Source organism: Lygodium microphyllum, chromosome 12, assembly GCF_053477565.2.
Source record: "Lygodium microphyllum isolate KBCC chromosome 12, Lygodium_microphyllum_v1.1.10, whole genome shotgun sequence".
Taxonomy (NCBI): domain Eukaryota; kingdom Viridiplantae; phylum Streptophyta; class Polypodiopsida; order Schizaeales; family Lygodiaceae; genus Lygodium; species Lygodium microphyllum.
In genome coordinates, this window is record NC_141146.1 from 89,813,883 (window position 1) to 89,841,185 (window position 27,303).

Consider the following 27,303-nt stretch of genomic DNA (forward strand, 5'->3'; position numbering starts at 1 on the left):
TCCCAAGAGCAAGGGAGTGTTCGTACTTCCCTTGCTATAGATTCTTCCAATAGACCTAATTCTTGTCAATCATAGCTTTTGGTCAAGGTCATGAAAGTAGCGTCCAAGCATTGGAGGCAAGCAACCAAGTCGTCCCTTGTATTTTTAGCTAAGTCTGCAGCCAAGGTTAGAATTGATTGTTGCTTATAGGGTCGAAGGCTGGTGGGTGGTTGGGCTAGAGAGTTCAGTAGCTAATAGTCGCAGTTTGGGTTGCTCTTTATATTGGAGCTCTGCCTCCCATTCGATGGGTTTGGTGGTAGTTGTGGTTGTTATGCTGCTAGATGCATTTGAGATCGGAGGGGTATCATTAGTGCTAGAGCTGTGGGCATTTTGCTAGTAGTAGGCTGCGATTTTGGATGATAGAGTGGTTTAGGCCTTGCTGAGCTAGACTTTGGAGGCTCTATGGACTTAGTGACCTGATTCTCTTGTATTGTGAGTGTCTCTGGCATGATGTTTCGTGTGGTCAAAGCTTGAGGGTGGCATTTGAGTAGGGCCTTTGGTTGTTTTGGCTTTAGGTAGCCAAATCCAAGTGTTATCCACATAGTAGCCTTGCGCACACAATAAGGCCTTGGGGACCCATCATGGCGTGACCGTACGTTGATGTTTATAGTTTGGTCTTGGCTTCCTAGGTTTTGAGTGTGGATCATTAGCATTGCGACATTGTGGGTTTCTATTCCTAGGTTGAACTCTTTGTTTAGGTACCCATTTGAACTGGGGTTCATGGGCTTCAGTGTTGGTTCCACTGGGTTGCCAGCATCGAGGTTTGGTAGGTTGTGACAAGTCACGACCTCCCTCCTTAGTCTTGACAGTGGGTTCCTCTACCCGGTGGCTTCGCGGTCTTGGAAAGAGTCACACTGCCCTTGCTGAAAGCTGTAACAATGCGAACGTTGCCCATGGCTAGGTGGATACACTACGGCTGATAGTTGACATTGCAACAAGTTTGCTTCTTGAAAGTTCGTCCTAATAGCGATTCCGTGCCTGCATTCTTAGTGTTGGGTAACACATAGTAGATTATCGGCATGCTTTCAGACTCGATAGAAACTACAACCTTGCACTTTTCTAACATCGTGTAGGGTTGGCCTCCATAAGCAGTGAGATTAGCATTAGTGGGTTGTAACTGCAGTTTGCCAATTTGGGTCCAATGGTCATGAGTCAAGATATTAAAATTAGCTCCCTCATCGATCAATGCGTTGATGGTGCATGTGTGTTTAGCAATGATCGTCATGTGTAGGTAAGCTGGTGGTACTGCTTCCTCGTCCTCAGCGTCCACCTTAGTGATAGTGACTACTCGTACGTGGACGGGGGGTGCTAGCATTGGGGGCTCATGCAATGGGTGCATGATGCGGCTGCCATTAAAGAAGACTATGCCCTCAAGGGTTTCTAGTTCGACGTTGCCAGTTCGAACCTTAAAAGGTCCTAACCTCCGGAACTTCAGCTTTTGCTTATGTCCTTTGACTAAGTATAGCAGTACTAAGTCATTCTGTTCGAAGCTGCACTGCTTGACATGCTTGTCAAACCAACTTTTGCGTCTTGCCTTCTTGCATATGAGCACATGGGTGGCTAAAAGCCAGGTTTCTATTAAGCATTTGAGTTCAATCAAGCATTCTGTCCATGCCCCCTTCCCATCCCATCTTTCTTGAAGGGTGATCCAAAGGCTTGGTATGAAGAATTCCAAGGGAAGGATTGCCTCTGTGTACATATGTCAATCTAAAGGGGGTCCATTGTTGAGTAGTTCATTTTGGCCTCAGTGAGTTGTTTGCTAGCAAAGCTCATTGGGTAGTCCAGATTGTGTTCACCAGGTTAGCACAACATAGCTCCTACGGTGAATTTTGAAGCGTCGATGTGCATGTGAAACATGCGTGTCCAATCTGGGGCTCGTAGTATTGGTGCTGTGGTTAGAGCATTTTTTAGTTCATCGTGCGCGCATTGGCATTTCTCGGTCCATTCAAATATAATCAATAGCTTGTATAGAGGTCTAGCAATTAATGCATAGTTTAACACAAACCATCGATAATACCTTGTACGTCCCAAAAAGCACTGAACACCCTTGTAATCAGTTGGGGGTGGAAGATCGACAATGACCTTGATGTGTCCTAGAATACATCCATGCTTCACCCATAAACTGGCACTTCAAAGAGTTCAATGAGAGGTGGTATAGCCGACATCGTTCAAAGACCACTCAGAGCCTATCTAAGTGTTCTCACCAAGTAGAGTGAACAAAAAAGTCGTCCACGAAAACCTCTAACTCCTTTCTTAGCATATCTTTGAATATTGTACACATCAGTCGTTGGAAAGTGGCTGGCACGTTAGTCAATCCAAAAGGCATGATAATGTAGGCAAAGACTCCCCATTCAGTGGCGAATACAGTCGTATGCCTATCTCTAGGATGCACTTGCACCTGATTGTATCTAGAGAAACCGTCCAAAAAACTATAGGCCTCTTTGCAAGCTACTCTCTCGATCATGTGCTCGGTGTACGGAACTGGGTAGTTATCTCTTTTTGTAGCTGTGTTTACTTTCTTGTAATTGATACACACTCTAATCTTTCCATTCTTCTTTAGTACGATGACTATGAGCGAGACCCAATCCATGTGTTCAATTTCATAGATGAATCCTGCTCTCATCAGTTTGTCAATTTCTTCCTTAACAATAGCGTGAGCGTGCTTTGGATTCATGGGATACAGTCGTTGCTTGGTAGGTGTTGTGTCAAGTGTCATGGGTATGTTGTGAGTCACCACACTTGGGTCTACCCCTTTGAGTTCCTCTAGAGACCAAGCAAACTTTGCATCATGCTCAGGCAAGTCTGTGGTAATTGGTTCCTTTGGTTCTTCAACACATTGTTTTAGCTCCCCAGCCATAGCATTGGGTGCTGCCTAAGTAGGTCGCCCAAGCTTAGAGTTACCGAGTTGGTCACCAGTGTAGTGAGGAGGTTTCTAGTCACTTGCCTTTCTCCTAGGTTTGCGGTTCTTGGCCAATGGCCTTGATTGTCTTGCTAGTCGAGAGCATCCAGGCTTTGTCTAGGCAACCCAGCTTGTGGTGCCATCGCCTCCCTTGATCTTGGTTGTGGGAGAGAGATTGGTGTGCTTATGCTTGAGAGATCATCGATTTCATCTTCCAATATGAGCTTAGCCTCCTTCAGGTGCTCATGGGCCTCCTTCACCCATTCTTTCACCTTCTTGATGGTTTCGAGTTGGCACTTTAGGTTGGGGTACTCCCCGACCTTATCAGTTCCCTTTTCAACAGTTTGAGGAGCCGACATTTCTTCTTTTGTGTCAATGACTTTCCCTCCAACCGGTAGTATCGTGGCACTTTCGATTTTGAGGGTGACCTTAGCATCTGGTCTCTTCTTCCTTCTTCTCCGACTCTTCTTTCCAATTGAGGTTGCATCAAGGTTGCTAGGCCCTAGCAATGATATGCCATCCTGCTTCATCTGCCCGTGGGTCATGACATGCAATGGGATAGGTGTGGCCTCCTCGTCGAGTTTCTCGACACTGAACAACCCCAATGGAACCGATGGATCATTTCCCGAATTGGAGGATGGTAGGGCAATCAACAGAGAGACGAGTGATTCCACACTCATCGTATCTCAGGTCTGCCTTATCTCTATTTGCTTGCTCCCTCTCACGGCAGCATGAAGAAATATGTATGGGATGACTACAACACCAACACACGATTGGCTCTTGGGTTTGTGCTCCTAGGCCTCTGTCTCTCCCTCTACCTAATGCCATCACCAAAACTAGTCAATAGTCCATGAGGATAGCATTGGCTTCCTCATTGTATGACAAGTATGGGTTTACATAAGGATCATTGTTGCTAGGCTCGTCCACATAGTAGACTAGAGTATCACTAGGTGGAAGAGTCACGTAGGGTCCTGGTGGTCTAGGGATACGTGTAGGATTTATTTTCATTCTAGGAATGGTCAATTTAGCATCATTAGGTTCCAAGAGAGCCAATGGGGCCCCCCTTCCAAAGAAGTTCAGTGGCCTATTTGCAAGGTAGGGTTGACCATAAGGGTGCGGGTATGGGAGCCTCCGAGGTAATCGACAATGCATGGTGTCATGGCCAAACCTACCACAATTAGCACAAGGTTGTGACCTAGGGTCCTGACACTCAGCTAGCAAGTGGTTTCTGCCACAATGCATACATTGGATGTGTAGGCGCGTTGGTCGTCTCATCATTTCCTATAGTTTGGCTATGTCCATCCTGATCTTTGCTAGTTCTTGTTCGACTCAGTGCCCTTCTCTTTGTCTTGAGTGCTCGGTTCTACTCTCGCACTCAGTGTTGAGGCTCTCTCAAAACTCTTAGCACTGGAATCTTCTTGATTCAAGCCTATGGAGCCTCTTTCCTTGAGCTGTTCATCCACTCTAATAGCTTCTTCAAAGACCCTTGCTAGTGCATCTCACTGCAAGCTTGAGTTGCCGACCAAGGCTTTGTAGAGCTCTTCACTTTGTATTTCATTGATGAATATCGTGGATACCACCCTTTTAGTTATGGTCTCTCGTCCATGGGAATCCTCTTGAAGAGGCTCCTCACATGGGTCACATAATCTCGAATGTCCTCTTTCTCTTTCTGCTTCACGTTCATGAGTTGCACTAACAGGTTATCGGAGTATCCAGGTTCGAAAAATCTCTTAATGAATAGATTTTTCAAGCCATTGAAATTGGCATGCCCTGTAGTATCTAGACTTGTGTACCAAGTCTGACCCTTGTCGCCTAAGCATGATTCGAAGGCTTGGGAATGATGAGTAGGATCAGTGAAGCCGTTGGAGTCGTAGACCTCCTCAAACTTCTCCACAAAGCTGTATGGGTCATCGGTTGCTTGGTATTTATCCAACTACTTTGCTACCATGGGGATTTTCGATTGGCTCTTAGAGCCTTGATTAACTCCCAACCCTGTCAGCAGTGATGTTGCCAATAATGCAGTGCTTTGTTCTACAGCCGTGTTATCTGGCAGTCGCTTTGTCAGGAGCTTGCTAAGTGTGAGATCTCCTTCTAGCGCTCTCTCACTCTCTGAACAATTTATGCCCACTAAGGCTAGCACTCTCTGGATCTCTCACATTTCTAAGCTTTGATGTAAGTTCCTAGTTATATGCGGCTAGGCCTTGCAGAGCCCTATGTGCCAATTTTCTCTCCTCCTCAAGATCCGCTATGATGTTCTCTACAGGTCTATTGCGATACTCTAGCTGGGTTTGAGCATCGTATTTGTTCACTAATTGCGGATAGCCTTGGGAAAGTTTCCTAAGTTAAGCTCCTTGTTGCTTCTATGGCTTGAGCTGCCCTCTTCCATGTCTAGGACTTCCTATTCTGCCAAGTTGTCGATCAAGTCGATAAGGCCGAGTAGATCCACTTCCTTGATATTGTCTACCCTTGTTGTGTTTGGATTTTTGGCTATGTCCTTCGCTTGGTTCTATTTTTGGGGATTTGATCACCCTTCTATGTCTTTGGGTCTTCTCTTATTGGTTCCTTCAAGTTCTTAAGTCTGGGTGTGTTCCTTGTTAAGTTGGCTGATTCATCTTGGCAGTGATTCCATTCATACAGTGATTTATAGGACATTACTCATTCATTGCAATCATTAAAATGGGTGGTCTAGGACTTTGATTGCTTTTCATTGATCATGAATTGATGTCTTGGTACCCTACAGAGAGTGGTCTTAATTCTATTTTGAGTATACAAGGTTCAACGAGGTCAAAGTTGGATTTATAGACCTCATCTGAACTCATTTAAACATGTCAGGTTATTGTAGATAGTTTTAGTCAGACAACTTTGGGCTATCATATCTTTTTCTCACATGCTCAAAATTTACTATTAAGTGTTTCGTTTGAAGAGGAAAGCATTAGCTTCGATTTGAATCAAAAATTTTGTCAATCGGACCTTTCAGTCAAAAGTTATACTTGATTTAGTACATGTAGGTACTGTAGGACTATACTTTCCACAAGCAGGGAAATAGAGCATTATGGGTCTAATTAGAGATGTTGGTTCTAATAGGCTGGGTATTCCTTTGGTAGACATTATGGGTACTTTGGCGCATGCTTTTATGGTTGATGATGACTCTCAAATGGCACTGGAAGTAATAGATGTGAGTTTGGTTGAGCAAGTACTTTATCCATCAATTGCAACCACATACCTCTCAATTGGTTCAACAAGGTGTAATGCATGCTCTTATCAATCTCTATGATAACAATATCTTACAAGGATGTATATGTAATGTTGAAGCTAAAGTTAATTTGTGGGCATCAATGAAGTATTTTTGCAGCAATGGTACTACTTTTTTGCAGTCTTTACAAGGCAGGAATGTATTACATTGGTTGGTATCATTGCTTAAGCAGTCATCTTACCCACAATTAGAATATGCATTGGTATTGCTTTCCACTCTCTTTGCTAAGATTGATGGGCTAGGATGGTTCATACACCTCCATTGGTTATTAGTAGGCGATCATGGGCTTTATTAGAAGGACAACTAGCATGGAAATCTTGGATGTTGGTATGCTTTCATTGGTCAAACTTCTTGGGAAATGTTCTACCAAGATAGAGGAATATGCTACCTTCATCTTGATTCACCTTTGTATCTACCATGAAGATATTCACCATTGCATAGAGATGGCTATAAATCTTTTGCTGAAGCATGTTGCATGGAAAAAGAAAATGCTTGCATTAATTGCTACTTGATGCAATCACTTTAAGGATAGTGCTCAGCTTACTCTACAAGATGTGGTTACTTCTTTGGAACATTTTGATGCTAGTTTTATGTATAAATCTGCAAAATTAAATCATGGACAACAAGTATACTTTGTACAAAGCCAGGATGAAGAGGATTATTCCATAGATCTTGGATAGCAAATCAATGGGAATCAACCAAATGTAGTACTGAATTCTTTGTTTCTTCAAGGTAATGACAATGTTGAAGTGGAAAATGGGTTGTATGATAGGCAAAAGGAAGAGCATGAAGAGATTAATTACCCAAATGACGATCATGAAGACCAACCATATGAAGAAGACCAAGCTAATCAGTAAGATGATCCTCTAATAGAAGACAATGTATATGAAGATTATTTGCAATCTTATGGACCCTTTGAGGAAGGTTATGAGCATGCTGAAAATGAAGACTCTAAAGTTCTTGATCATGCTTATGATGGATTAGTTGAGGATATGCATAAGTTCACACTCAATGAGTAACTACTTCAACTGGAAGAGGAGTTGGATGCATATGATCACGGTTATGAAAACTTGGATAATGATTTTGATGAATGGTATGCTGATAATGAGGATGTACATGAGATTCATGATGGCTATAATATGATGGATGATGGATATGATTATGGGGATCTTTCTTCCTACCCATTTGACTCGGGTGGTCAAGATTATGAGTTTGATGACAATTTTTCTCCTCTTGATCATTATTATGATGGTATACCTTCTTTTGATCCAAGAGGCTGTGGGTAGGATTTTGTACCTTCATTAGGATCTGATACCACTTGTCATGAAGAGAACCTGAGAGGGAAGAGAAAGAGGAGAGAGGAGACTATAGGAAAGAGAGAAGAAGAGTACATAGGAGAGAGAAAATCTAGTCGAGGAGAGAGAAATACATGAAATTAGGAAAGAGATGGCTAGTAGCCATGAAAGGACAATAAGAGAAAGATGAAACAAGAAAAGACACTTGTACTAATGTCAAAATTGGGTACAAAACTTGTTACAAAATGATTGGTACCTTCACCTTTTATACATGCCCCTATGTACCCTACTTTCCATCTCTTACATTCCATCCCCACTCAAAAGTATTTTTTATCCTCAAAAACATTGGTGGACTATTTACAATGGCTGAATGTAAAAGGAATCAGAGTACTACTTTGTTACAAGTTGCTCCAAAAATAGGAAAAACACTAATATGTACTAAGTAATGGAACGAATCAGAAATGAAAAAGAAAATAGACCAGATGGACATCGATTTGAAATGATAACAAGAAAAACTAAATCACCGTAACTCCAAGAAAAGACATCTACAAACAATAGGCAGCTTGTTGTCTACTACAGAACCTACTGTAGTAAATTTGAGATATCTTTTAATAGGCACATCCAAATCAAGTGTGCTATGAGTCAAAAGAAATCTCATTGGATATACTTTTAGCCCATATTGTTATCACTCCTCTATAATCAAATCAAAATTGAAACTGAGCCAAAACATTAAGCTATCCATAAATTGTCTGTAGTAGAACAAGAGATAAAATGACTAGTTTTTAGCCAAATTAACCTCTGAAAGATAAAGATTTGGACCCCAATATGGATGTTGGCCTAATGAAGGTGCAAAATCCTACCCATAGCCTCCTCGATCAAAAGAAGATATACCATCATAATAATGATTAAGAGGAGAAAAATTGTCATCAAACTCATAATCTTGACCACTCGAGTCAAATGGGTAGGAGGAAAGATCCCCATAATCATCACCATAATTATATCCATCATCCATCATATTATAGCCATCATGAATCTCATGTACATCCTCATTATCAACATACCATTCATCAAAATCATTATCCAAGTTTTCCTAGCCATGATCATATGCATCCAACTCCTCTTCTAGTTGATGTGGTTCCTGATTGAGTGTGAGCTGATGCATATTCTCAACTAATCCATCATAAGCATGAGCAAGAACTTTAGAGTCTTCATTTTTAGCATTCTCATAACCTTCCTCAAATGGTCCATAAGATTGCAAATAATCTTCATATACATTGTCTTCTATTAGAGGATCATCTTGATGATTAGCTTGGTCTTTTTCATATGGTTGGTCTTCATGATTGTCATTTGGGTAATTAGTCTCTTCATGTTCTTCCTCTTGCCCATCATGCAACCCATTTTCCACTTCAACATCGTCATTACCTTGAAGAAACAAAGAATTCAGTACTACATTTGGTTGATTCCCATTGATTTGCCATCCAAGATCTATGGAATAATCCTCTTCATCCTGGCTTTTACAAAGTATACTTGCTGTCCATGATTTAATTTTGCAGATTTATACATAAAACCAACATCAAAATGTTCCAAAGAAGTAACCACATCTTGTAGAGTAATTTGAGAACTATTCTTAAAGTGATTGCACCAAGTAGCAATTAATGCAAGCATTTTCTTTTTCCATGCAACATGCTTTAGCAAAAGATTTATAGCCATCTCTATGGAATGGCGAATATCCTCATGGTAGATACAAAGGTGAATCAATATGAAGGTAGCATATTCCTCTATCTTGGTAGAACATTTCCCAAGAAGTTTGACTAATGAAAGCATACCAACATCCAAGATTTCTATGCTAGCTGTCCTTCTAATAAAGCCCATGATCGCCTACTAATAACCAATGGAGGTGTATGAACCATCCTAGCCCATCAATCTCAGCAAAGAGAGTGGAAAGCAATACCAATGCATATTCTAATTGTGGGTAAGATGACTGCTTAAGCAATGATACCAACCAATGTAATACATTCTCGCCTTGTAAAGACTGCAAAAGAGTAGTACCGTTGCTGCAAAAATACTTCATTGATGCCCACAAATCTGCAGATACGGGGCAAGTAGACAAAACCTTGTTCATGCCGCTTGAGTTTGTTTGTGCCTTCACGTCATATTTGTTGTTCAAATCTTTGTTTCGCAGATACGGCATGAATGAATCACCTTCCATCTTGGGCTTCCCTCCCTTTGCGCCATATCTGATGTTCTGATTAGGGTTTAAGGTTTTTTATTTGTGTTTAAGGTTTCTTATTAATGTTTTATATTTTAAGTTTTTGATTTGTGTTTAATATTTTTTATTTGAGTTTAAAGTTTCTAACTTATGTCATTTTCCAATAGCAAGTGAAGATAGTGAAGAAGAGACAAGGCCATCAGTGGTTCCTCAATCTTTCCCTCCTAAGATCCCTCCTACCCTTGGTTTCCCTCAGTCTCCTACCATGTAATCTAAGCAATCTAGTGTAGAGACAGTGTCTTCTCCTTCATTATGTTGACAACCAACGTTGTGACCTTGTTGGACAGTCCTTCCCTACAACTGCCAAGTTTCCAACCTCCCCTAGATCCCCTATTCAACAAACAGAGCAACCTAGACCCTCTTATGCCCATGGAAAAGAGTCTTACACGTCTAAGAGAAAGAGAAATTCTAGACTTTATTATGTTCAGAAATGTTTTAGTGAGATAAGGAAGGCACAAAGAGCTACATAGCATGTGATTCCAAAGACAACATTTATTAGAGTTGTCAAAGACATTTCTTATAGATTATCAAATAGTAGCTTGCAGCCATTCTTTGTCTTCAAGAGGGTGCTAAAGACTTTGTTATTGATTTTATGAACGATGCTTACATTGCTACTGCTCATGCTCATAGTGTGACTTTGATGAACAAAGACTTTAGTATGGTCAGCAGAATCAGGTGTAGGTTTGACAAGGTATTCAGGCCATTGCCAACTACTTATAAAAAAGCCTTTGGCATCCTTAACATTCCTCCAAAATTTTCTAGGAGAGCGAAAGGGCGAGTGATTGAGGAGATGACACATTTATACCACTCAACAAAGACCATGTCCCTGCCCAACAAGAACGTCCAAAAGATGTTATAGAGATGGAGGATGAAGTTTGCAAGAGGAAAATCATTGTCCTTGGTCCTGTCAATCTGAAGAGAATGGGGAAGGTATACGGGAAAATGGTTGTGAATGTCTCTTGAACTTATTGAGAAGAGGACTATCTAAGTATATCCCTTGAGGACAAATCTATGCTTGTTAAGAAATATATTTAATTGTCAGATTCTATATTCTTTTGTTGTTGCATAAGGTAAGGCATTTTGACTCAAAATTTTTACTATATGGAATGATGGTATTGTTCATTGCAAATGACATTCCTTTGTTTTTGCTATTGGTTTTAGGGTGTTGATTGCTTTTCTCAACCAAGAAATCTCTAAAACTATATTTATTGTTGATACACTATTATCAGTGGAATTGTTTTCAAGATCTCGTTCAAACATAGAAATATTTTTCAAAAAAATTGATCCAATCACAAACTACCATATTTTTTTTCCTTTTGTTGAAATGTATGCAATTTTGCAAATGGCTTAATGTATACTTCTTTATTGTATGAATTTGTTACTAACATTTCACTTTGTAGAGAACATTGGAGCCTAATATATATTGATATTCTCACTAGAGAAATTATCCTTATGAACTCTCTTAATGGTATCCACGGCCAAGCAAAAATGTGTGTTGAATAGAATAATGCTTAATTTTTGGTTTATTGTTTATTTTATTTGATTGTCTTTTTTAGTAACATGTTTCCATTTACAGTGCTAGTGGCAGGCTAGTGGTTACCTTTTTGGACACCACATATGAGGATATTGCTGATCCTAAAAAACCATATAGCTTTCTCGAACAAGAAATGCCCTTGCAAAATGATGTGCATTCTTATGGATGGAGAGTGATTTCAAATGTTTGTAGAATAATAGATTCAAAGATTCTCAAGATAGATAGGGTTAATGTAAGTATCTTTCACATTGTTTTTTGAGCAACATGTCATTGAGTTTTCACAACAACTGCTACATTATCATCAAATTTTATAATCATTCCATTTCTTCAGTTTAACTCCCTACGAGTACGAACTATCACTGCCCTAACGACTTCCGATTTTTTAAGAGACATGTTGGGTACAATTTCCAACTTATTACAATTTTTCTTGCAGTGCCAAGATTACCTCGATTCATACATGTGGTGGATAAGAGAGAGATTTATTGAGTTGATTTTGGATAGGGCAATCATGCTAGTCGCCTCGACTCCCCTCCACTAAAATCCTCAACTAAGAGTAAGGGTAAGGCGAAGGGCAAGTCATTTCGAAAGACAAGCAAGGTAAAATCCAAAAAGAAAGAAATGCCAACACTTTCTAATCCATCTCCTCATCATCCCCCTGAAGAGAAGAGGCCCCCTATCGAAGGCAAATTCTTCGAGCAACCAAAGAAAAAATCCACTATAAGGAGATTAGATATCTTTGTAGAAAGTGATGAAGAAGTTACAAAGTTAAAAGAAGACAAATAGATGCAAACTAAGTAAGATCCTTGTATATTTACACTTCAATTTTGTAGCTCTTGATTCAATGAAAAGCTTTTTGTCAAATGTAAATGTTATCAATGTTTTCATATTTATGGCTCAAAGCTTACAATTGTGGGAGGCAAGCAACTCATACAAGAGAAAGAGCGTTCAACTCTTTTCCCAACTGTTTTACCATTTACTTTGAACTTATATTCAAGGGATGTACAATCTAGTATCTCCAAGGTATTCCTTACATCTTTAAGACTCCAATTGGAAGTGATATTTACCTCCTTTTCTATAACTTGCATCGTAAGTTTGAAGGGCGTGTAATCTGTTTCAGAATCCAAGGGAATCTAAGCACCTAGTTTAAGTTTGTATCTCCTATAATCAAAGCCCAAAGCAAGAGTTTGTCGTGCTATATTATAACACAAAGACAAGGATTTGGGGCATACAATACACCTAATGGTGTTGCCCTTATGGTTAACCTCTCTAGATTTCCAAAGCCTTCCTATAATGTTATCTAGTTCTGCTACTGCAAAATTTCTACTTAGCCAAGATACTTTTGTTCTTTGTAAGTTTGCTATTTTGAAGTAACCCACAAAGATATGTCAGGGGATAAACCATGACAAGCGAATTCCTCCTGACATCCTTCCAGTTTTCATGGACTTTTGAATATCTTGACATATTTTGAATTTAAAACTATGCATCATTGCCTGGAACCTCCCAAATTAGAGATAAGAGACTTGGCAATGGCAAATCCTCGATATGTCCATATGTACCCTCTCCAGACAAAATCACATACTGTACATAATATATAAAAATTCTTCTCTCACTAAAAGAACCAACGGTCTCATTAACATAAATAATGTCTACAAACGCCTTATGAATCACATTGAAAGTTCCACTCAAAATCTCCACAGGTTGCCATTCAGTACTTGTAAACGAAAATATATCTACAACCAAGAATTCGATATTAATACTTGCTTAAATGAAAAAAAATCACATATGTTATCAACTTAAGACTTACAATGTGTTTGCTGGCAAACACGTTCGTTAGGAGACAAGTGCATATCCTTGGCCATGTAAACATGTTGCACTTTGACCAATCACCCATCATGCAAAATTTTGAAAGCAGTGATACGCCCCTTCTAGTGATGTTTTATATCCTCTCTTTTTCTTCTTTTCACCTTGTGAGAGCCTTTGTAAGAGGGCAACATGGTAACCCAATCGTTTATGCAAAAGGTTTTGGACTCCCAATTTCCGTATACTCCTTGGCTATAGATAGTGCAGGAGTTTATTAAACGAGAAGGGTGCCTTTTGGATGCCATACTTAGATTGAATTTGCAAAGAAAAGTGCTCACTCAAAAATGAAAATGAGCAAGAAAGAAGCTCACCGAGAAAGGTGAATGAACTAAAAATGAATATTAAGAAGACTAATGAAAATATATTGGGGGCGCCAAAAGCTTCCAACTTTTAAAAAAGTCATTACTAACTTCACAACATCTTTATCATGTCCTTTGCCAGATTTTATAAGTAAATAAGGACTTTGGGACTACCAAAACATGTCAGACTTTGGAGATTTTGGCTAAAAGAGAGGAGAGAATCACGAAGTGGACTCTACTATCTCCAAAAGGAGGAGACAAGAATACCATATTCTTGCACACGCGGCAAACTCTCTTCGGCCCTTTCCCCTTAGTCCCGTGATTAACAAAAGTGCATTTTTTGAAGTGTTTTTGTCCCTAATGTCTAGGAGGGGGCAATTTTAACCCCTTCCAGGAAGGCCAATGGAGGAAGCAAACAAAAGGATGACAAAAGTTTAAAATTTTAGAAGGACAAGAGAAGTGGACATCAAAGCAACTATCTACTGCAAGTAATTTTTGGATAAGAAGATAATTTTGAAATAATTTTGTAAAAGAGATCCAACCTCGCTCCTATAATTAAGATCCAAGTAAGGCATGAGCACAAGATATCTCGGCCCTTTGATTTGAAATTACATATGGTCTTCATATGGCTCCTTGTTGGTTGTTGGTGAAGAGGGAACCCAAGTTTGATACTTGTGATATTACAATCAAATTGCAGAGAAAGTCGCAGTCTAAACCAATGGGATTATGTTCACCATAAACAAAGATTTCCTCTAGACCTATCCCAACATTCTTAAATTTTTAATCAATATGATTACATTTTCTCCATTGAATGCTCACTAATAGCATTTTGGTTAGTTCAAAATGTAGATGACGATCTAGAAAAAGAAAATTTTACTTTAATCAAGAAATGTAAAGTCTCGTTTCTTTGGTTTATAACCCAAAATGAGAAAAAAAATTAGTGAAAAGGATTTCGCATGAGATAATCACATTATGAGTTGTTTGAGGCTATCATTATTTCAAAATTGTACTCAATTATTTCTACCCTAGTTGGGGCCCCATTTAAAACATGCATATCAATTTCCTCTTAGATTACTCCAAATATGTCACACTTGTGCTCCCCTTTTAGTCTTCCTCCCTATCTTACGCTCCCCTTTTGATCTTGCTTCACCTACTTCTTGTTATGAGTCCCTTGCTCACTCTTAGGTCCACTCTGATAGAAATTTTGACTTCAAAACTACTTCAAGATTTAAGAATCGACCACTTGTGGCTCACATCCATTTTAAAACAAAGAGGCCTTAGATTAGGTTTGTATCCGACTCATCTATTGCTTCTCATTTTCTCTTGTGTGAAGTGTCATGTTGACAAGCATACATGAGTGGAGTGGGAATTGAAAAAAGAGGGATGGGAACGGGCACAAAAATTATAAGGGTTTCATTCATATTCAATGGGGGAAAATGTTCATGGAATTATGAATACTATCCTTATTCATAAAGGTGGTGATATCTTTAGCTTATGTGATGTTGTAAGACAAGGAGATACAAGGGTACCACTAGAGGTTTGTACTTGCAAAGTATGGGATGTGGAGCTAGAGTCAAAGGAGCACTATATATGTCATTGCATGTTGTAATACGAGATCAAAGGCTAGTACCATTTCCTCTTTCAATAGGGCTCCAAACCACTACATTGGATCTTGGAATATGAGGATCTAAGATGCCTAGGGCTCTTCTTAGTTGAGCTCTAATTCCATTGGGTAGCCCTCTTGAGATATGGGGGAGTGGCACATCCAAAATCACATAGATGGAAGATGCTTTCACATTTCCTCATCATGGTGAGCACCAAACTTACTCCCCCCTATCCCCCTCAACTACTTCTCCAATAATAGGAGACAATGTCCACAAAGGGTTACCCTAGAGTGAGTTCTAGCAATTATATCGAATGAGACATCCCATCCCCCTTAGGCAAATGATCCATTCACAATCACCATAAAAATATCTAAGCCATTATTCTTTTACTTAGGAGACATCTAATGGATAGCATCCTATGAGGAAGATTTTGATATAATCAAACATAACGTAGACCTAATGACATCTCTGTTAGTCTCCATTTTTTGTGCTAGGAATTTATTGCTTAGCTCCTTAGCTTTTACTCATATTTCTTTTAAGTGAAACGTTTCTACAATTTTTAGTTTATACTATTACTTTTATAGTCATACTTTGGTTGCACTTTTGATTGTATCTATGAGCAATCATCAACATTTTATTATATGCCAAAGTTTCATAGGCCATTTTTGACATTTTCATATGTTCTCTCTCTCTCTCTCTCTCTCTCTCTCTCTCTCTCTCTCTCTCTCTCTCTCTCTCTCTCTCTCTCTCTCTCTCTCTCTCTCTCTCTCTCTCTCTCTCTCTCTCTCTCTCTCTCTCATTGTGTTTCTTCAAATACTAAAAAAAGAAAGTGGTATTCAATTGTCAGTAGTTCATAAAAAAGCTCATGATGGTTGGTAAAGGGAACATTCTATCATGCTTTTCAAGACGGGTGCTTTTAAGTTGGGGATCCTCATGCAAGGGTGAATTTATGTAAGGTAGTAAGTGACATTACAACTGTGAAAGCCACATGGCACTTGCGAAGGGTGTGTCTTCACTTGTTGCTTGCAATGTTTGATTTCAACTCACGAAAAATGCTAACTACATACATTAAAAATGCCTAATCCAATAAGTCAATTAATGCAAGGCCTAACATATTGTGGGGTGGCTTACAAAGGGTTGGTATGGTTAGTATATCTAAGACAAGGAGATTAAATATAGGAGATGGAGAAAAGGTTGGGCCCCTTTCAATCTAGGAGTTTTCAAGCATGCAACAAATAATTTCTAACTTGGTGTTTGGGTCTTTATGTAGTATTGGCTTTTAAGATAGCTTGTGGTGTATCTAGTCATGGCTTTAGGTTATTATCCAAAACAAGAGTATGAAGTAGCTTGTTGCATCTTTTTAAAGTTTGATTTGACTATGCATATACCATGATTGAAGTTTATTGCTATCAGCCTATTCATTTTCGTTTTCATATTTTATTAGTCTAACTAGACATATACAATGATTGAAGTTTATTGCCATGTAAATTTTTTGCATCCATTTTCATATTTTGAAATACGCAAAAAGGACATGGTTTTAGACACATTGTGCAATATTATGCAACTTCATTAAACTTAGAAGTTTAGACTACTTGGCCTTGTGGTTTTATTTATATGCATAATTGTTGAATGCTTTATTTTGTCTTTTTTTCCACGGCAAAGTTTGTTGCCAATTATATACTAAAGCAATTGGCAAGATGACGACTGACCATCCATAATGTGATGAGTCTTCTACAAGGTGGTCTTTTAGGTTAAACATCTTCTTATTCCTCTCCTTTCTAGCTTTCCATGGCTTCTATGATTTTTTATATTCTCTCCTACTTGCTCTCCTCTACTCCTTTCCATGGCTTCTATGATTTTTTTATCTTCTCTCCTACTTGCTCTCCTCTACTCCTTTCCGATTCTCCTCTACTCCTTTCCATGGCTTCTATGATTTTTTATCTTCTCTCCTACTTGCTCTCCTCTACTCCTTTCTGATTCTCATTCTCTTCCTCTTATTTCTCATCTCTTAAATTTTGTATTAAAGCTTGGGCTTGCTCCATTTGTTGGGCTAGTCTCAATGAGGATTTTTACTTATTTAGTTAGATGTTGGACTTTAGTTAAATTACAATTAGTGGAAATTGCATCTAATATGCCAATTTGGTCTTTCTTGAAAATTCATTCTTCGTTCATATAAACCTTCTTTGACCCTATCCTATCTTGATCATCCACTTTTGTAGCCATTCCTTGGGTCTTTCTTTGAGCTAGGACAAAATTGTGCTCATGTGCTTTTTGACTTATAACTACCATATGCTAAAGATAATAAGCACCCATTAGATAATCCAATTAGACATCAAGAGTGAATTGAGAGCATTCAATAATGTATTATCTTGACATGGTTGCAAAAAAATTGGGTATCATTACATGGTTAGAGTGGTTTTTCTAATGCTATCATTCTCTTCCACTATCAATCACAATCTCATGGAGGTTGTGTCATATCACCAAACACATCACTCATGAAATTTCTTGTATGATATAACCATAAGAAGAATCAAGTACACAACAGCAATATAACTCACGATGCATAACAACCTACTCTATAGTGAGGTACCTATTTGGAACAACTCACCATGTTGTCACATTCCTTCTCTTCAAGGAACCTCTACCTTTTACAAGAATCTCCATGGTTTGCAACTTTCTCCTCTATCTCTTTAAACCAAGCGCCAAAAGTTCTAGCTTTTATCCATTCAATTGTTGCCAAATGTTCCTTAGCTTCTCTCCCAAGTCAAATGAAATTCTCACTTTTGTTTTCTTATTTGTGTTGAAGAGTTGCACAACTTACCTTGAGATCGTCACATCTTATTCAACTTGCTGCAAGTGTCTTTTCCCTCTCATGAGATACTCGTTTATTTAATGAGAGTTAAACTAAGGTTTTCATTCATTGAACCATAAATTGCAACCTTAATTTCAATTCCCCTCTCATGTGCCATTGATCATTCGTAATTATTTTCATAACCTAAGTATCCCCAACAAAAGATATAAAGCTTGATAAATTATGAAAGGAAGAAAGATATTGTCAATGGACTTACTAGATATGTAATGCAAAATCTACTCAAAGATATATATTTCTTATCCCCTCTTAGCATAGTCATTTAAGACCAAAAGAATTTGTAACTCCATGATTTTGTTAAACATTTCAAGCTTCCATACTCCTCATGAATGCATATGTGCAAAACCACCTTCTACTTCTTCTTGTAGTATCTTAAAATGGAGGGATCTGATCAGGAAGACAAAATGGTAAATGAGGATGGAGTATAAGATGGGGTAATTGAATTTTAATAGGCTCAATTCATCGAGTAACAACCAGAAATTGTACTTTTCTCATAGGATGGCTAGAGGAATTTTTTGAAAGTGAAGATGGAAGAAAATATGAAAATTCAAAAAAATCAATAGTTTAAGCAATCAAAGAAAGGAGGTAATGATGTGGCACACCCTTTTTTTTAAACTAGTGAATATAATTATTTTATCCATTCTAGTTACAATAGTAAGGTTTGCCCAAAAGGGTCAAAGGAATGGAATCTTGGGAGAAAACATAAATTTTTAACATGGACCCCTCCTCTTTTGGGGAGGCATCATGACTCTTTCTTCAAAGATCTATTGCTTTTATGAATTCAAAATACTTTGCAATTGTACCTTAAACAATTTAGTCATGCATTTGAGGTTTCCTGCAATGTTACACCCCAACTAGCATTGTATTTTAATATAACAACCCATGCTAGTTGTGAAGGGCTATGTAATTTTATGCATCTCTCCTAAACACTAGGATCTCAAGATGTAAATTGTTGTAATTGATGAGTCATTCCAAATGGCATGCTACTTGCCAATGTTTTGGATGGTTTTGTATCTACATTAATCTTATGATAAAGGGCAATTTGAATGGTCTCATGTTTGATGAGGTGACTTTTAGTTTTCTTATAGGAAGAAAAAATGTAGACAAATGTGGAAACTTGGTCATACATTTATTGCTAGCAATCAAAAGGAAAAATGAGATTTCTCTTTGTCTAGTGGCTCAAAGTTGAGCTTGATCATTGAATAGGGTAATAAGAAGAAGGAACTTTTGTATCACCTTTTTCAAAAGATGAAGGTAACATTCATGGACTAATCAAAATTCCCATGATCTACACGATTGTGGTTTGTAAAGAACAATTCCATATGTTTGTTTAGAAAGATTCACATTCACCGCACAACTTGACTATAATGCCTTTAGGGAGACCTCATATATGGCAATTTTTTATCCTAATATCTGGGCCTTTGATAATGGTGCTAGGAAGAGTATTACTTCTCAAAAGGGGTTCTTTTTCTTATAGGAATGCCTTCACCAAAAGGCTTCACCATACTAACAATACGTCATATCTTGTTCAATGTGTTGGTAAGGTATAGCTTATTGTAGCAGATGGTAGCGCATTTACTCTCTCATTAGTGCTCTATGTGTTGGATCAAAGCCAATTGTATTGTTATTTTTTTGGATGATATATGTAGTATAACCACAATGGGTGGTGATATCCTTATTGCATCAAACACCTCTACATCATGGACTTTACAGCATAGATGTCTATGGTAGGGTTATGTGTGATGCATATGTGGTTGTTCTACAAACTTATGCTAAGCTGTAGAGTGTGTTGAGATGTCAATCTCAACATGTATAGACATTGGTAATGGATCGTCTGGCTATAAGGGTCTACATGTCTACACTTAGTGTATTAATGGTTATTATCATGACCCTCATATAGCCATTAACTCATCATTTGTTATATTTAGGTAGCTACATCTACTTGATTACTATAGCCAGTTATGCATTATTTGACTTACTAGGTCACTTTCCTTTATGGTGTACCTTATCTACACTTAGTTATACATTGTAGTGTGCAACAAAGAAGAAGAAGAACATCAAGAAAACGTTTTTGTCTCCCTCTCTATTCTTATGTGTTCAAGTGAGACTTCCTTGCACCTTTTGTATGTGTGTTTGGTGTAGTGCTTTAAGCAAGTCTTCCTACCAAGCGAGTTTTGTTATGGTATTAAAGTCTCACCATTGTTGGATGTTGCTTTGTAGGCCAAAGTAAAGGACAAGTGAGGATTCAAACAAGCAAGCAATGGGTTAGAAGCTCTCCCAATTTCTCATTCTTAGCTCTGGTCATTATTGTGGAGACATCCAAAGCATGATATAGTGACAAACTCAAATTATTTTGAGGTTTGGTATGCAAGGAGCACACTATATATACAACAAATGGATTATAAGGACTTTCCCATTGGTTTTTTGGCTATCTTAAGGCATTTTGGGCCCCCTTTTAGCCTAACATGATTGTGGATAGAATTGTCTAGATATATTACATTCTTGACAGATCTTGGATATACGAGTTATACCTTTCAAATTTGTACGTTTTGAGGTTTTTGTTGGAAACAAATACGATGTTGAATGCTATTGTAGGAAAAGTTACTTCTAATGACCTGTAGTATGTTGATTTAGGTGCATCCATGCATATGACCATCCACACAAATTGGCAATCCATTCAAATTGACTTGTGAAGCTAAAAGGGCTCTATAATTAGCTTTAAAAATTTAGCAAAGGTGGACGAACTCCCTAATGCATTGCACTTTTGTGTGAAATTTTCCGCAAGAATTCAATGCATAAGTTTGATAAAAGTTCTCAAAAGCCATCATAAGGTGGAAAGGATGGCTCCACTCAAGTGGTCTTATACTAGGGTTGATACCCAATTCTATAACCTCTTTTCAAACTTGGTGCATCCATCCAAAACTATTCTCATGAATATGAAAGGGATCCATGATGAGCTTTACAAAATTAGTGAAAGTGTAAAGACTAGTCAATTCATTGCATTGTTGTGAAAGCTTTCCACGAGAATTTGATTAATTGATAAAAGCAAATCGCAATAGCAAAGATTCCTTCTCATTTCAAGGAGTCATGGCTTCATTCTTGATAAATAGTTATATATGTAAGCCCAAAAATTTTGAGTAAGCAAGGGTAGCATATTAGAAGTTCCCCACAAAGTCCCCAACAAATAAGGAAGTTATAAGGGGTACACCTCACTTCATGTTCTCACAAGAAGTTATCACTCAAGGGCTCATCCAACAAAGAAGCCCAAGACCCCTTCCAAGGTGATTGCATTAGTGGCGAATTTGATAACAAAGAGGTTGCTTATTTAATTGGACTAGCCATGCCCAACTATTTGGAGAGCAAGCATCCAATGCTCCAACACAATACATATGATCTCGTGAGTCTAGTCTTATCCATGTTTAGTGACTTGAGACACAACTTTACTTCCTTTGACATCTGGTGATCTGAAGACCATAAAGCCTCAAGGAAAATTAGACAATCTATCTAGAACCATCTTTCTTTGGCTCCTACTATGGAGCAATGTCAAACCCTCTATATGCATAAAGTTTTATTGGAGGATGATCACTCATATTATCCATTTTTTTGTGTAAGTCAATCTAGATATACACTAGATAACCTATCCTATTGATATCCACTTCTCAATTACAACCTAATTAATGCATCTTCTTGGCAATCCTATCTCAAAGCTTCACACAATGCCTTTAAAAGTTGATGCTTATAAGCTAGTTGCTTATGGTTCACAACTGAGTTGCACTTCCTTTCTCCTTATTTGCTTGGTATACTTGCATCCTCTTCTTCATAAAGAAATGTACCTATTACTGTACCAATACAAAACTCTCAACACAATTGAACCCACCTTACTGCCCATAAACATCCATATATGTGAAACTTTCAACTTGGATGAGTTTACCCTGCACGATTTCAGTGTCGCTTGCACTCGTCATTTTTGCACTTTCATTCCTATAAGATGGCTTACTATGCAAACATATAATCTTCTGAAATGGAATGATAATATGCTTTTGAATTTCAACCCAAAAGAATGTTTCATAGAGCATTCTAGCATTTTCAGTAGGGAAGTCAGAGGAGCTTTTTAACCAACCAATTAGTATGCCATTTCTCAACTCGTTGCTTATTTGAGTTTCGAATCATTGCCTGCAACTGCAAGCCAAAGATTAACAAATGGATCTAATTTAGAGGTTCAACTCTCTTTCCTTTCAATGGTAACCTTGTGTGGCCAATGTTGATGTGCAGAAGACAAAATATAAATGTGCAATGGAGTTTGTAGCAGCTCATCAGTTTGCCCACTGCATTTGGTTGATTGTGGAAGTTTACGCAATGAAAACTAGTTGAACTTGCCGTACAGACTCATGAAACATAAAGCCTTTGGAACTTTCACTTCCATAACCATTTTGATAAAACTTACATTATATCTAGACTGGGAGGATATACCTCATACCAAACTCCATCCTTCATTTGTTAACACGAGCTTCTGAAATCTGACCCACAGAAGTTTGTTACAGCATATAGCATTTTAAGGTTGCATCACTTTTGTAAAACTTGTCACCAATTATACTTCTGGATTGCTTTCTAGGGAGTTCATGCCACAAAAGTACAATAATCAAAGAATTCAAATTTTACAACTTCCACCTCTATGCACATTTCCAATAATAGGCTGAAGCCTCTCAATTTAGCAGCGTCCTGATGATTCACACCACATACAACTGAGATGTAAAGGCATGCCACTGCTGTTATTCAACTTTGTAGCCGCCTTGCTTGGCCCACACTACTGTGGTTAACTGCAAAACCTGTGCGGGAATATGCTGCCCAATTGGCTTATAAAAGAGCTTCATTGATGCCCCAGAAAACTGAATCTGCTTGATGCTGTAAAGAACCAAGAGTGGATCCTTCAGCAACCAAAACAACTTGCTCGTCGGATTACCGCAGTCGTGTGCTATAATGCTACTTCATATTCTCTCTCCCAAGTTCAATATCCTTGCTAGGATGAGTTTCAAACCCACTCTTGAGTAAAGCAACATCCTCATCTGTGAAGCTACTCTCTTTAGTAAGAATGTTAGCTGCAGCATTTGCCTGAACTTGTTTTCCAACCTCAACAGCCCAGCTGTAAACCACCATTCCTAGAACAGCCATCAGAATTCCAAAGATGTTCTTGATCGTTAAAGCAGAGTCAAAAAGGATCCAACCAAGAAGGAGGACACAAACTGTCTTCATATGGCCCAATACTTGGAATGAAACAGCAGAAAACCTCCCAATGCAGAGGTACTGGCTAATGTTGCAGAAGACAGCAAGTGCACAGGAAAGTCCTATAAAAAACTGTTAAGCAAAGAAATTATAGCACATTCTTGGCCACATCTCAAACTCAAACTGAAATGAATTATTACTTACAATGGACCCAGCTGAAAAATTATATTCCAATATGTTGCGGCCATTCAAAAAGTAGTCACAGAAAGGTCCCAGGAGCACCAAAGATCCAGCTTGAATTGGTGCAGTTTTACTAAGGAGTTCAAAAGATCCAATAGAATATTTTTTCTGGAAAGAGCCGATGTACTGCCGGTTCATGCAAACGATGCATCACTTTAGACCATGTAGTAAAAGAAAACAGGCATTATCCAAGTGGGTGATAAAGGAACATACAATTTGCTGCAAGGAGGTACACAGCACAGCAACTACAGCAGAAATGAACCCTTTCATGTTGATGTGCACATCTGTTACTGTGCATATTCCAACTCCAACAACTACCACCACAACAGCAGCCTTGACTTCTCTAGTGTAAGTCTTGTTGTGCAGCAACCATTCAAGGACACAGACAACAGGTATCATGCTCAATTTTGCGATCTACAGTCAGACAAACAAAATGTCAGTGAACTGGTTTTGGTCCGAAAATTTCACCTTCAAAATCAGATAAAATAGGGAGAGATGTGCCCACCTGATAAAAGCCAACAGAATTGAGCATAAGACTAAGGTTCATGCAGACAATAGATGAGTTTGCCACCACTGAAAACCAGAGGAGATCCTTAAAGGGTACTGTCTTGGAGGATGGATTTCCAGAGATGGATGCTGAAATATAGCCCACCAATGCAGTGACAGTGAAATGAAAACCCGTCAAGGTAGTAGCTGCATTGACAGATCAAAACAAGGAAAGTTATTGCAATGAACAAGCAATCATTTGCAACCATGTCATCACAGGAGCAAGTGACACAAAGGAAAAAGAAGATCTGGTGAACTGATCGAGTCTCTGAGGGAATGGCCAGGAGAGAGTGAGGGCTTGGCGAACGACAGAGGATGTACAAAATTCAAACAAGGCATCAGTCTATTGTAGGTATTTGTGAGGTCTGTCATGTGGATCCTCATGTGCTAGAAAAGCTCATCACATATAACTAACTCAGAGATTGTGCATGGGTGTACACACTATTAGCAAAAGATAGGATGTACATGATCAGAACAAGGCATTACTCTATTGTAGGTATTTGTAAGGTCTGTCATGTGGATCCTGATGTGCTAGATAGGCTCACCACATATAAGCTAACTCAATCGCTCAAGTGATTGTAAGAGAGATTGCATATCAGTCTTTCACATTAGTCCAATGTGTCTACTTGTAAGGCCTGTTCAGATGGATCTTGAATGTGCCAAAAGTTTACCATATATATGCTAGCTCAACTGCTAAAGTGAGTGTGAGAGATTGTGGCGTCATGTTACTCTACTGCGTGTCTGTAAGGTCTGTCATATGGATCCTTATGACTGAACCTGACGTGCTATAGAAAGGCTCATCAGATACATGCTAACTCGATTGCTGAGGTGAGTGGGAGAGATTGTGCATGGGTCCCTCGCATGTTACTCAATTGTGTGTATCTGTGACACTGTCATATGGATCCTGATGTTACTCAATTGCTTAAGTGGCAATGAGAGATTCTCTCATGTTACGATATCGTCAGTATTTATGAGGTCTGTCAAATGGATCCTGATGTGCTAGAAAAGCTCATCACACGTAAGCTAAGCCAATTTCTCGAGTAAATGTGAGAAATTGATTGTGCATGGGTCTCTCTCTTATGAGACAAGACTACTTCCTGAGAGTCACATGTGATCGATCAAAGGAAAAAATATGAAAACATTGGCAAGACTGGAGTACCAAAGGGGAAAAACAACAATGGAGGAAAATCAGCTAGAATCTGAAAAAAATTTATCATTGCAGAGGCAGAGAATGCAAAGGCAAGAGATGCCATGTTTCATTACCGAAGCGGAAATCGTAGCCCCGCGCAGACATGACTTGCTTGTTGGCCATGATGATGCCAACGGAGCTGATGACGTTCATGGCCCAGGCGCCCGCATCCGAGACGGAGCTCTTCTTCTCCGTGGCCGTGCCATCGCCACCACCGTTCTTGTTGGGGGCATCCATGGTGGTGGCAACAATACAGCAGCAGGAGAAGAAGCAGGAGATGTAACGAGAGGAGCAAGGGCACAAGCAAGCCTGCCTTCGGATGAGACTTTATGCATGGAAGCTTCAAATTTTAAACCATGGAGGAGGCCCCAGAAAACACAGAGAAGCCCTCCCACACACGCGCACACACCCCACTACAACAATAAGAAAATTGCGATGGACCCGAGTTTGGGAAGAATCGCAAGGGGAACCTTTGCGTGTGTTACATAACCCCCTTTCTTCTGTACAGCACAGAGACCCGCGGGGAGGCGGGGGACGCTGGGGGGGGGGGGGGGAGGGAGAGAGAAAGAGAGAGAGATATATATATATATATTAATATATACCTCGAACCGTCTACCTTAACCATACATTAATCGGCCCTTCCATTAATTAATTAATTAACGGCATCTTCCCTTTCCCCCTTTCCCTTTTTCAATGCCAACTGATTTCACTTACTATTGGAAAAGATCGTCACCAGTGGTCTAAGGGCCTAATGTCTTACAAGACTTACAAGAAGATCACCAGCAAGCTTTGAGGGCCTAATGTCTAAGTTACCTCGAATTGAAGTTTGCCAAGACTCCTTCACTTCCAGAGGTAGATGTAGTCGCTCTAATCTTAAAAGGCACTACATCGACTTGGCAAAGTCTCGACTTCACTTCAATGCAATTCCCTGGGTCCAACTCATTCAAAGACCCAAGCTCCACTTCCACACTTCACTTTCCTTAACTTCATTGACTCGCCCATGTCTAAACTCTCAAGTTCTCTTAGAGCCTTACAACTTCATGACTATTAAAACTCTCAAGGTCCACTTCTATGCTTCACTTTCCTTAACTTCATCGACTCGCCCATGTCTATTGACATGGGCACGTCCCGACTCTCAATCTCTCTTGGAGCCTTGCAACTTCATGACTATTAAAACTTCCATCAGTCATCTCCTTTCCTCCCCCTTCAAAAGGTCTACAACCCTTATGTAAAACTAACAAAATGCTTAGTAGGATCTACAAGGATCCAAAGCTTTCCTCGAAATAGCACGAGATTTCTACTAGGCCAGATTTTGAGCAAGGTTACACTCCTAGTAACTTCCCATACTCCAAACCTTACTGGTGGCAGGTTTACGCTCCTAGTAACTTGCCATACTCCAAACCTTACTAGCAGTGAGAAGCACCCTTTTCATCCGAGCAAGGCTAACTTCTAGGTAATCACATCGTGCAACTGAGCTTTGCTAAGCCAATCTTAGATCTTCTTCCAAAGCTTTCTCACCATCTTGCAGGACCAAAACAAGTGAAAAGTATTTTCTTCAAATCCGTTGTATAAAGGGTAGTGGGCATCCAACTACTCCCATCTACCAATTTTACCCTTGCTAGGCAATTTAACCATGAAAACTCTCCACAGCAACAATTTATGCAAGCAAAGGAGGTGGCTTTCCAAGAGGCTAACACTAAGCTTTGGAGCTTCTTAATTGATTGAGTATTATGAAATTTACTCCAAAACCAAGACCTCTTAAGATCCAATCATCATTGAGATTAGCTAGAAGAGTGCAAGGTTTCGCCACAAGAATCCCATTAATTTTGAAGTGGTCCCAATTAAACTCCATTGTGCATCCCAGAGAAGATGGCCATTCCTATTTAACTATGGAAAGAGCCTAAACTAGTCACTGAGATTCTTTGTTATTCATGCCAAATCTACGTCTAGTAGATTCTAAAAGGATCCAATCAAGCTACATAGCATTATAGATATCACTCCAAACCACTAATCCCTTAAGATGAAGGATAAGAGACTTCCTAGTACTAAGCCAAAAAAGAGCTTGATTGTCCATCGTAGCAAATGCAATGAACAAGATAGATAAGGTAAGAGAAGAATCATGCTTATTTGGTGAAGACCATACCATTTGGGAAAGGGCACTATCACAAGCATCAACTGACAATTGCA

At 39.0% G+C, this 27,303-nt stretch overlaps 1 protein-coding gene across 1 annotated transcript; it reads right to left on the reverse strand.

Moving 5' to 3' along the window:
- Positions 1–22,312: 22,312 nt before the first annotated feature.
- Positions 22,313–25,654, reverse strand: LOC148028025 (UDP-rhamnose/UDP-galactose transporter 3-like). The gene is made up of 5 exons (XM_087689715.1): positions 25,191–25,654; positions 23,887–24,074; positions 23,595–23,795; positions 23,346–23,507; positions 22,313–23,273 (listed from the first exon to the last, which is right to left on the reverse strand). The coding sequence occupies exons 1-5, from the start codon at positions 25,351–25,353 to the stop codon at positions 22,902–22,904; spliced, it is 1,086 nt and encodes a 361-aa protein (XP_087545841.1). The 5' UTR covers positions 25,354–25,654; the 3' UTR covers positions 22,313–22,901.
- Between the last annotated feature and the right edge of the window lie 1,649 nt (positions 25,655–27,303).

Bases quoted from the DNA above. Each gene is read 5' to 3' on its own strand.
- LOC148028025 (XM_087689715.1), bottom strand. From the start codon at position 25,353: ATGGATGCCCCCAACAAGAACGGTGGTGGCGATGGCACGGCCACGGAG. The intron at 23,796-23,886 runs GTGGGCACATCT...GTCTGACTGTAG, and splicing joins ATTCTGTTGGCTTTTATCAG to ATCGCAAAATTGAGCATGAT. The intron at 23,508-23,594 runs GTATGTTCCTTT...ATGAACCGGCAG, and splicing joins GTACCTCCTTGCAGCAAATT to TACATCGGCTCTTTCCAGAA.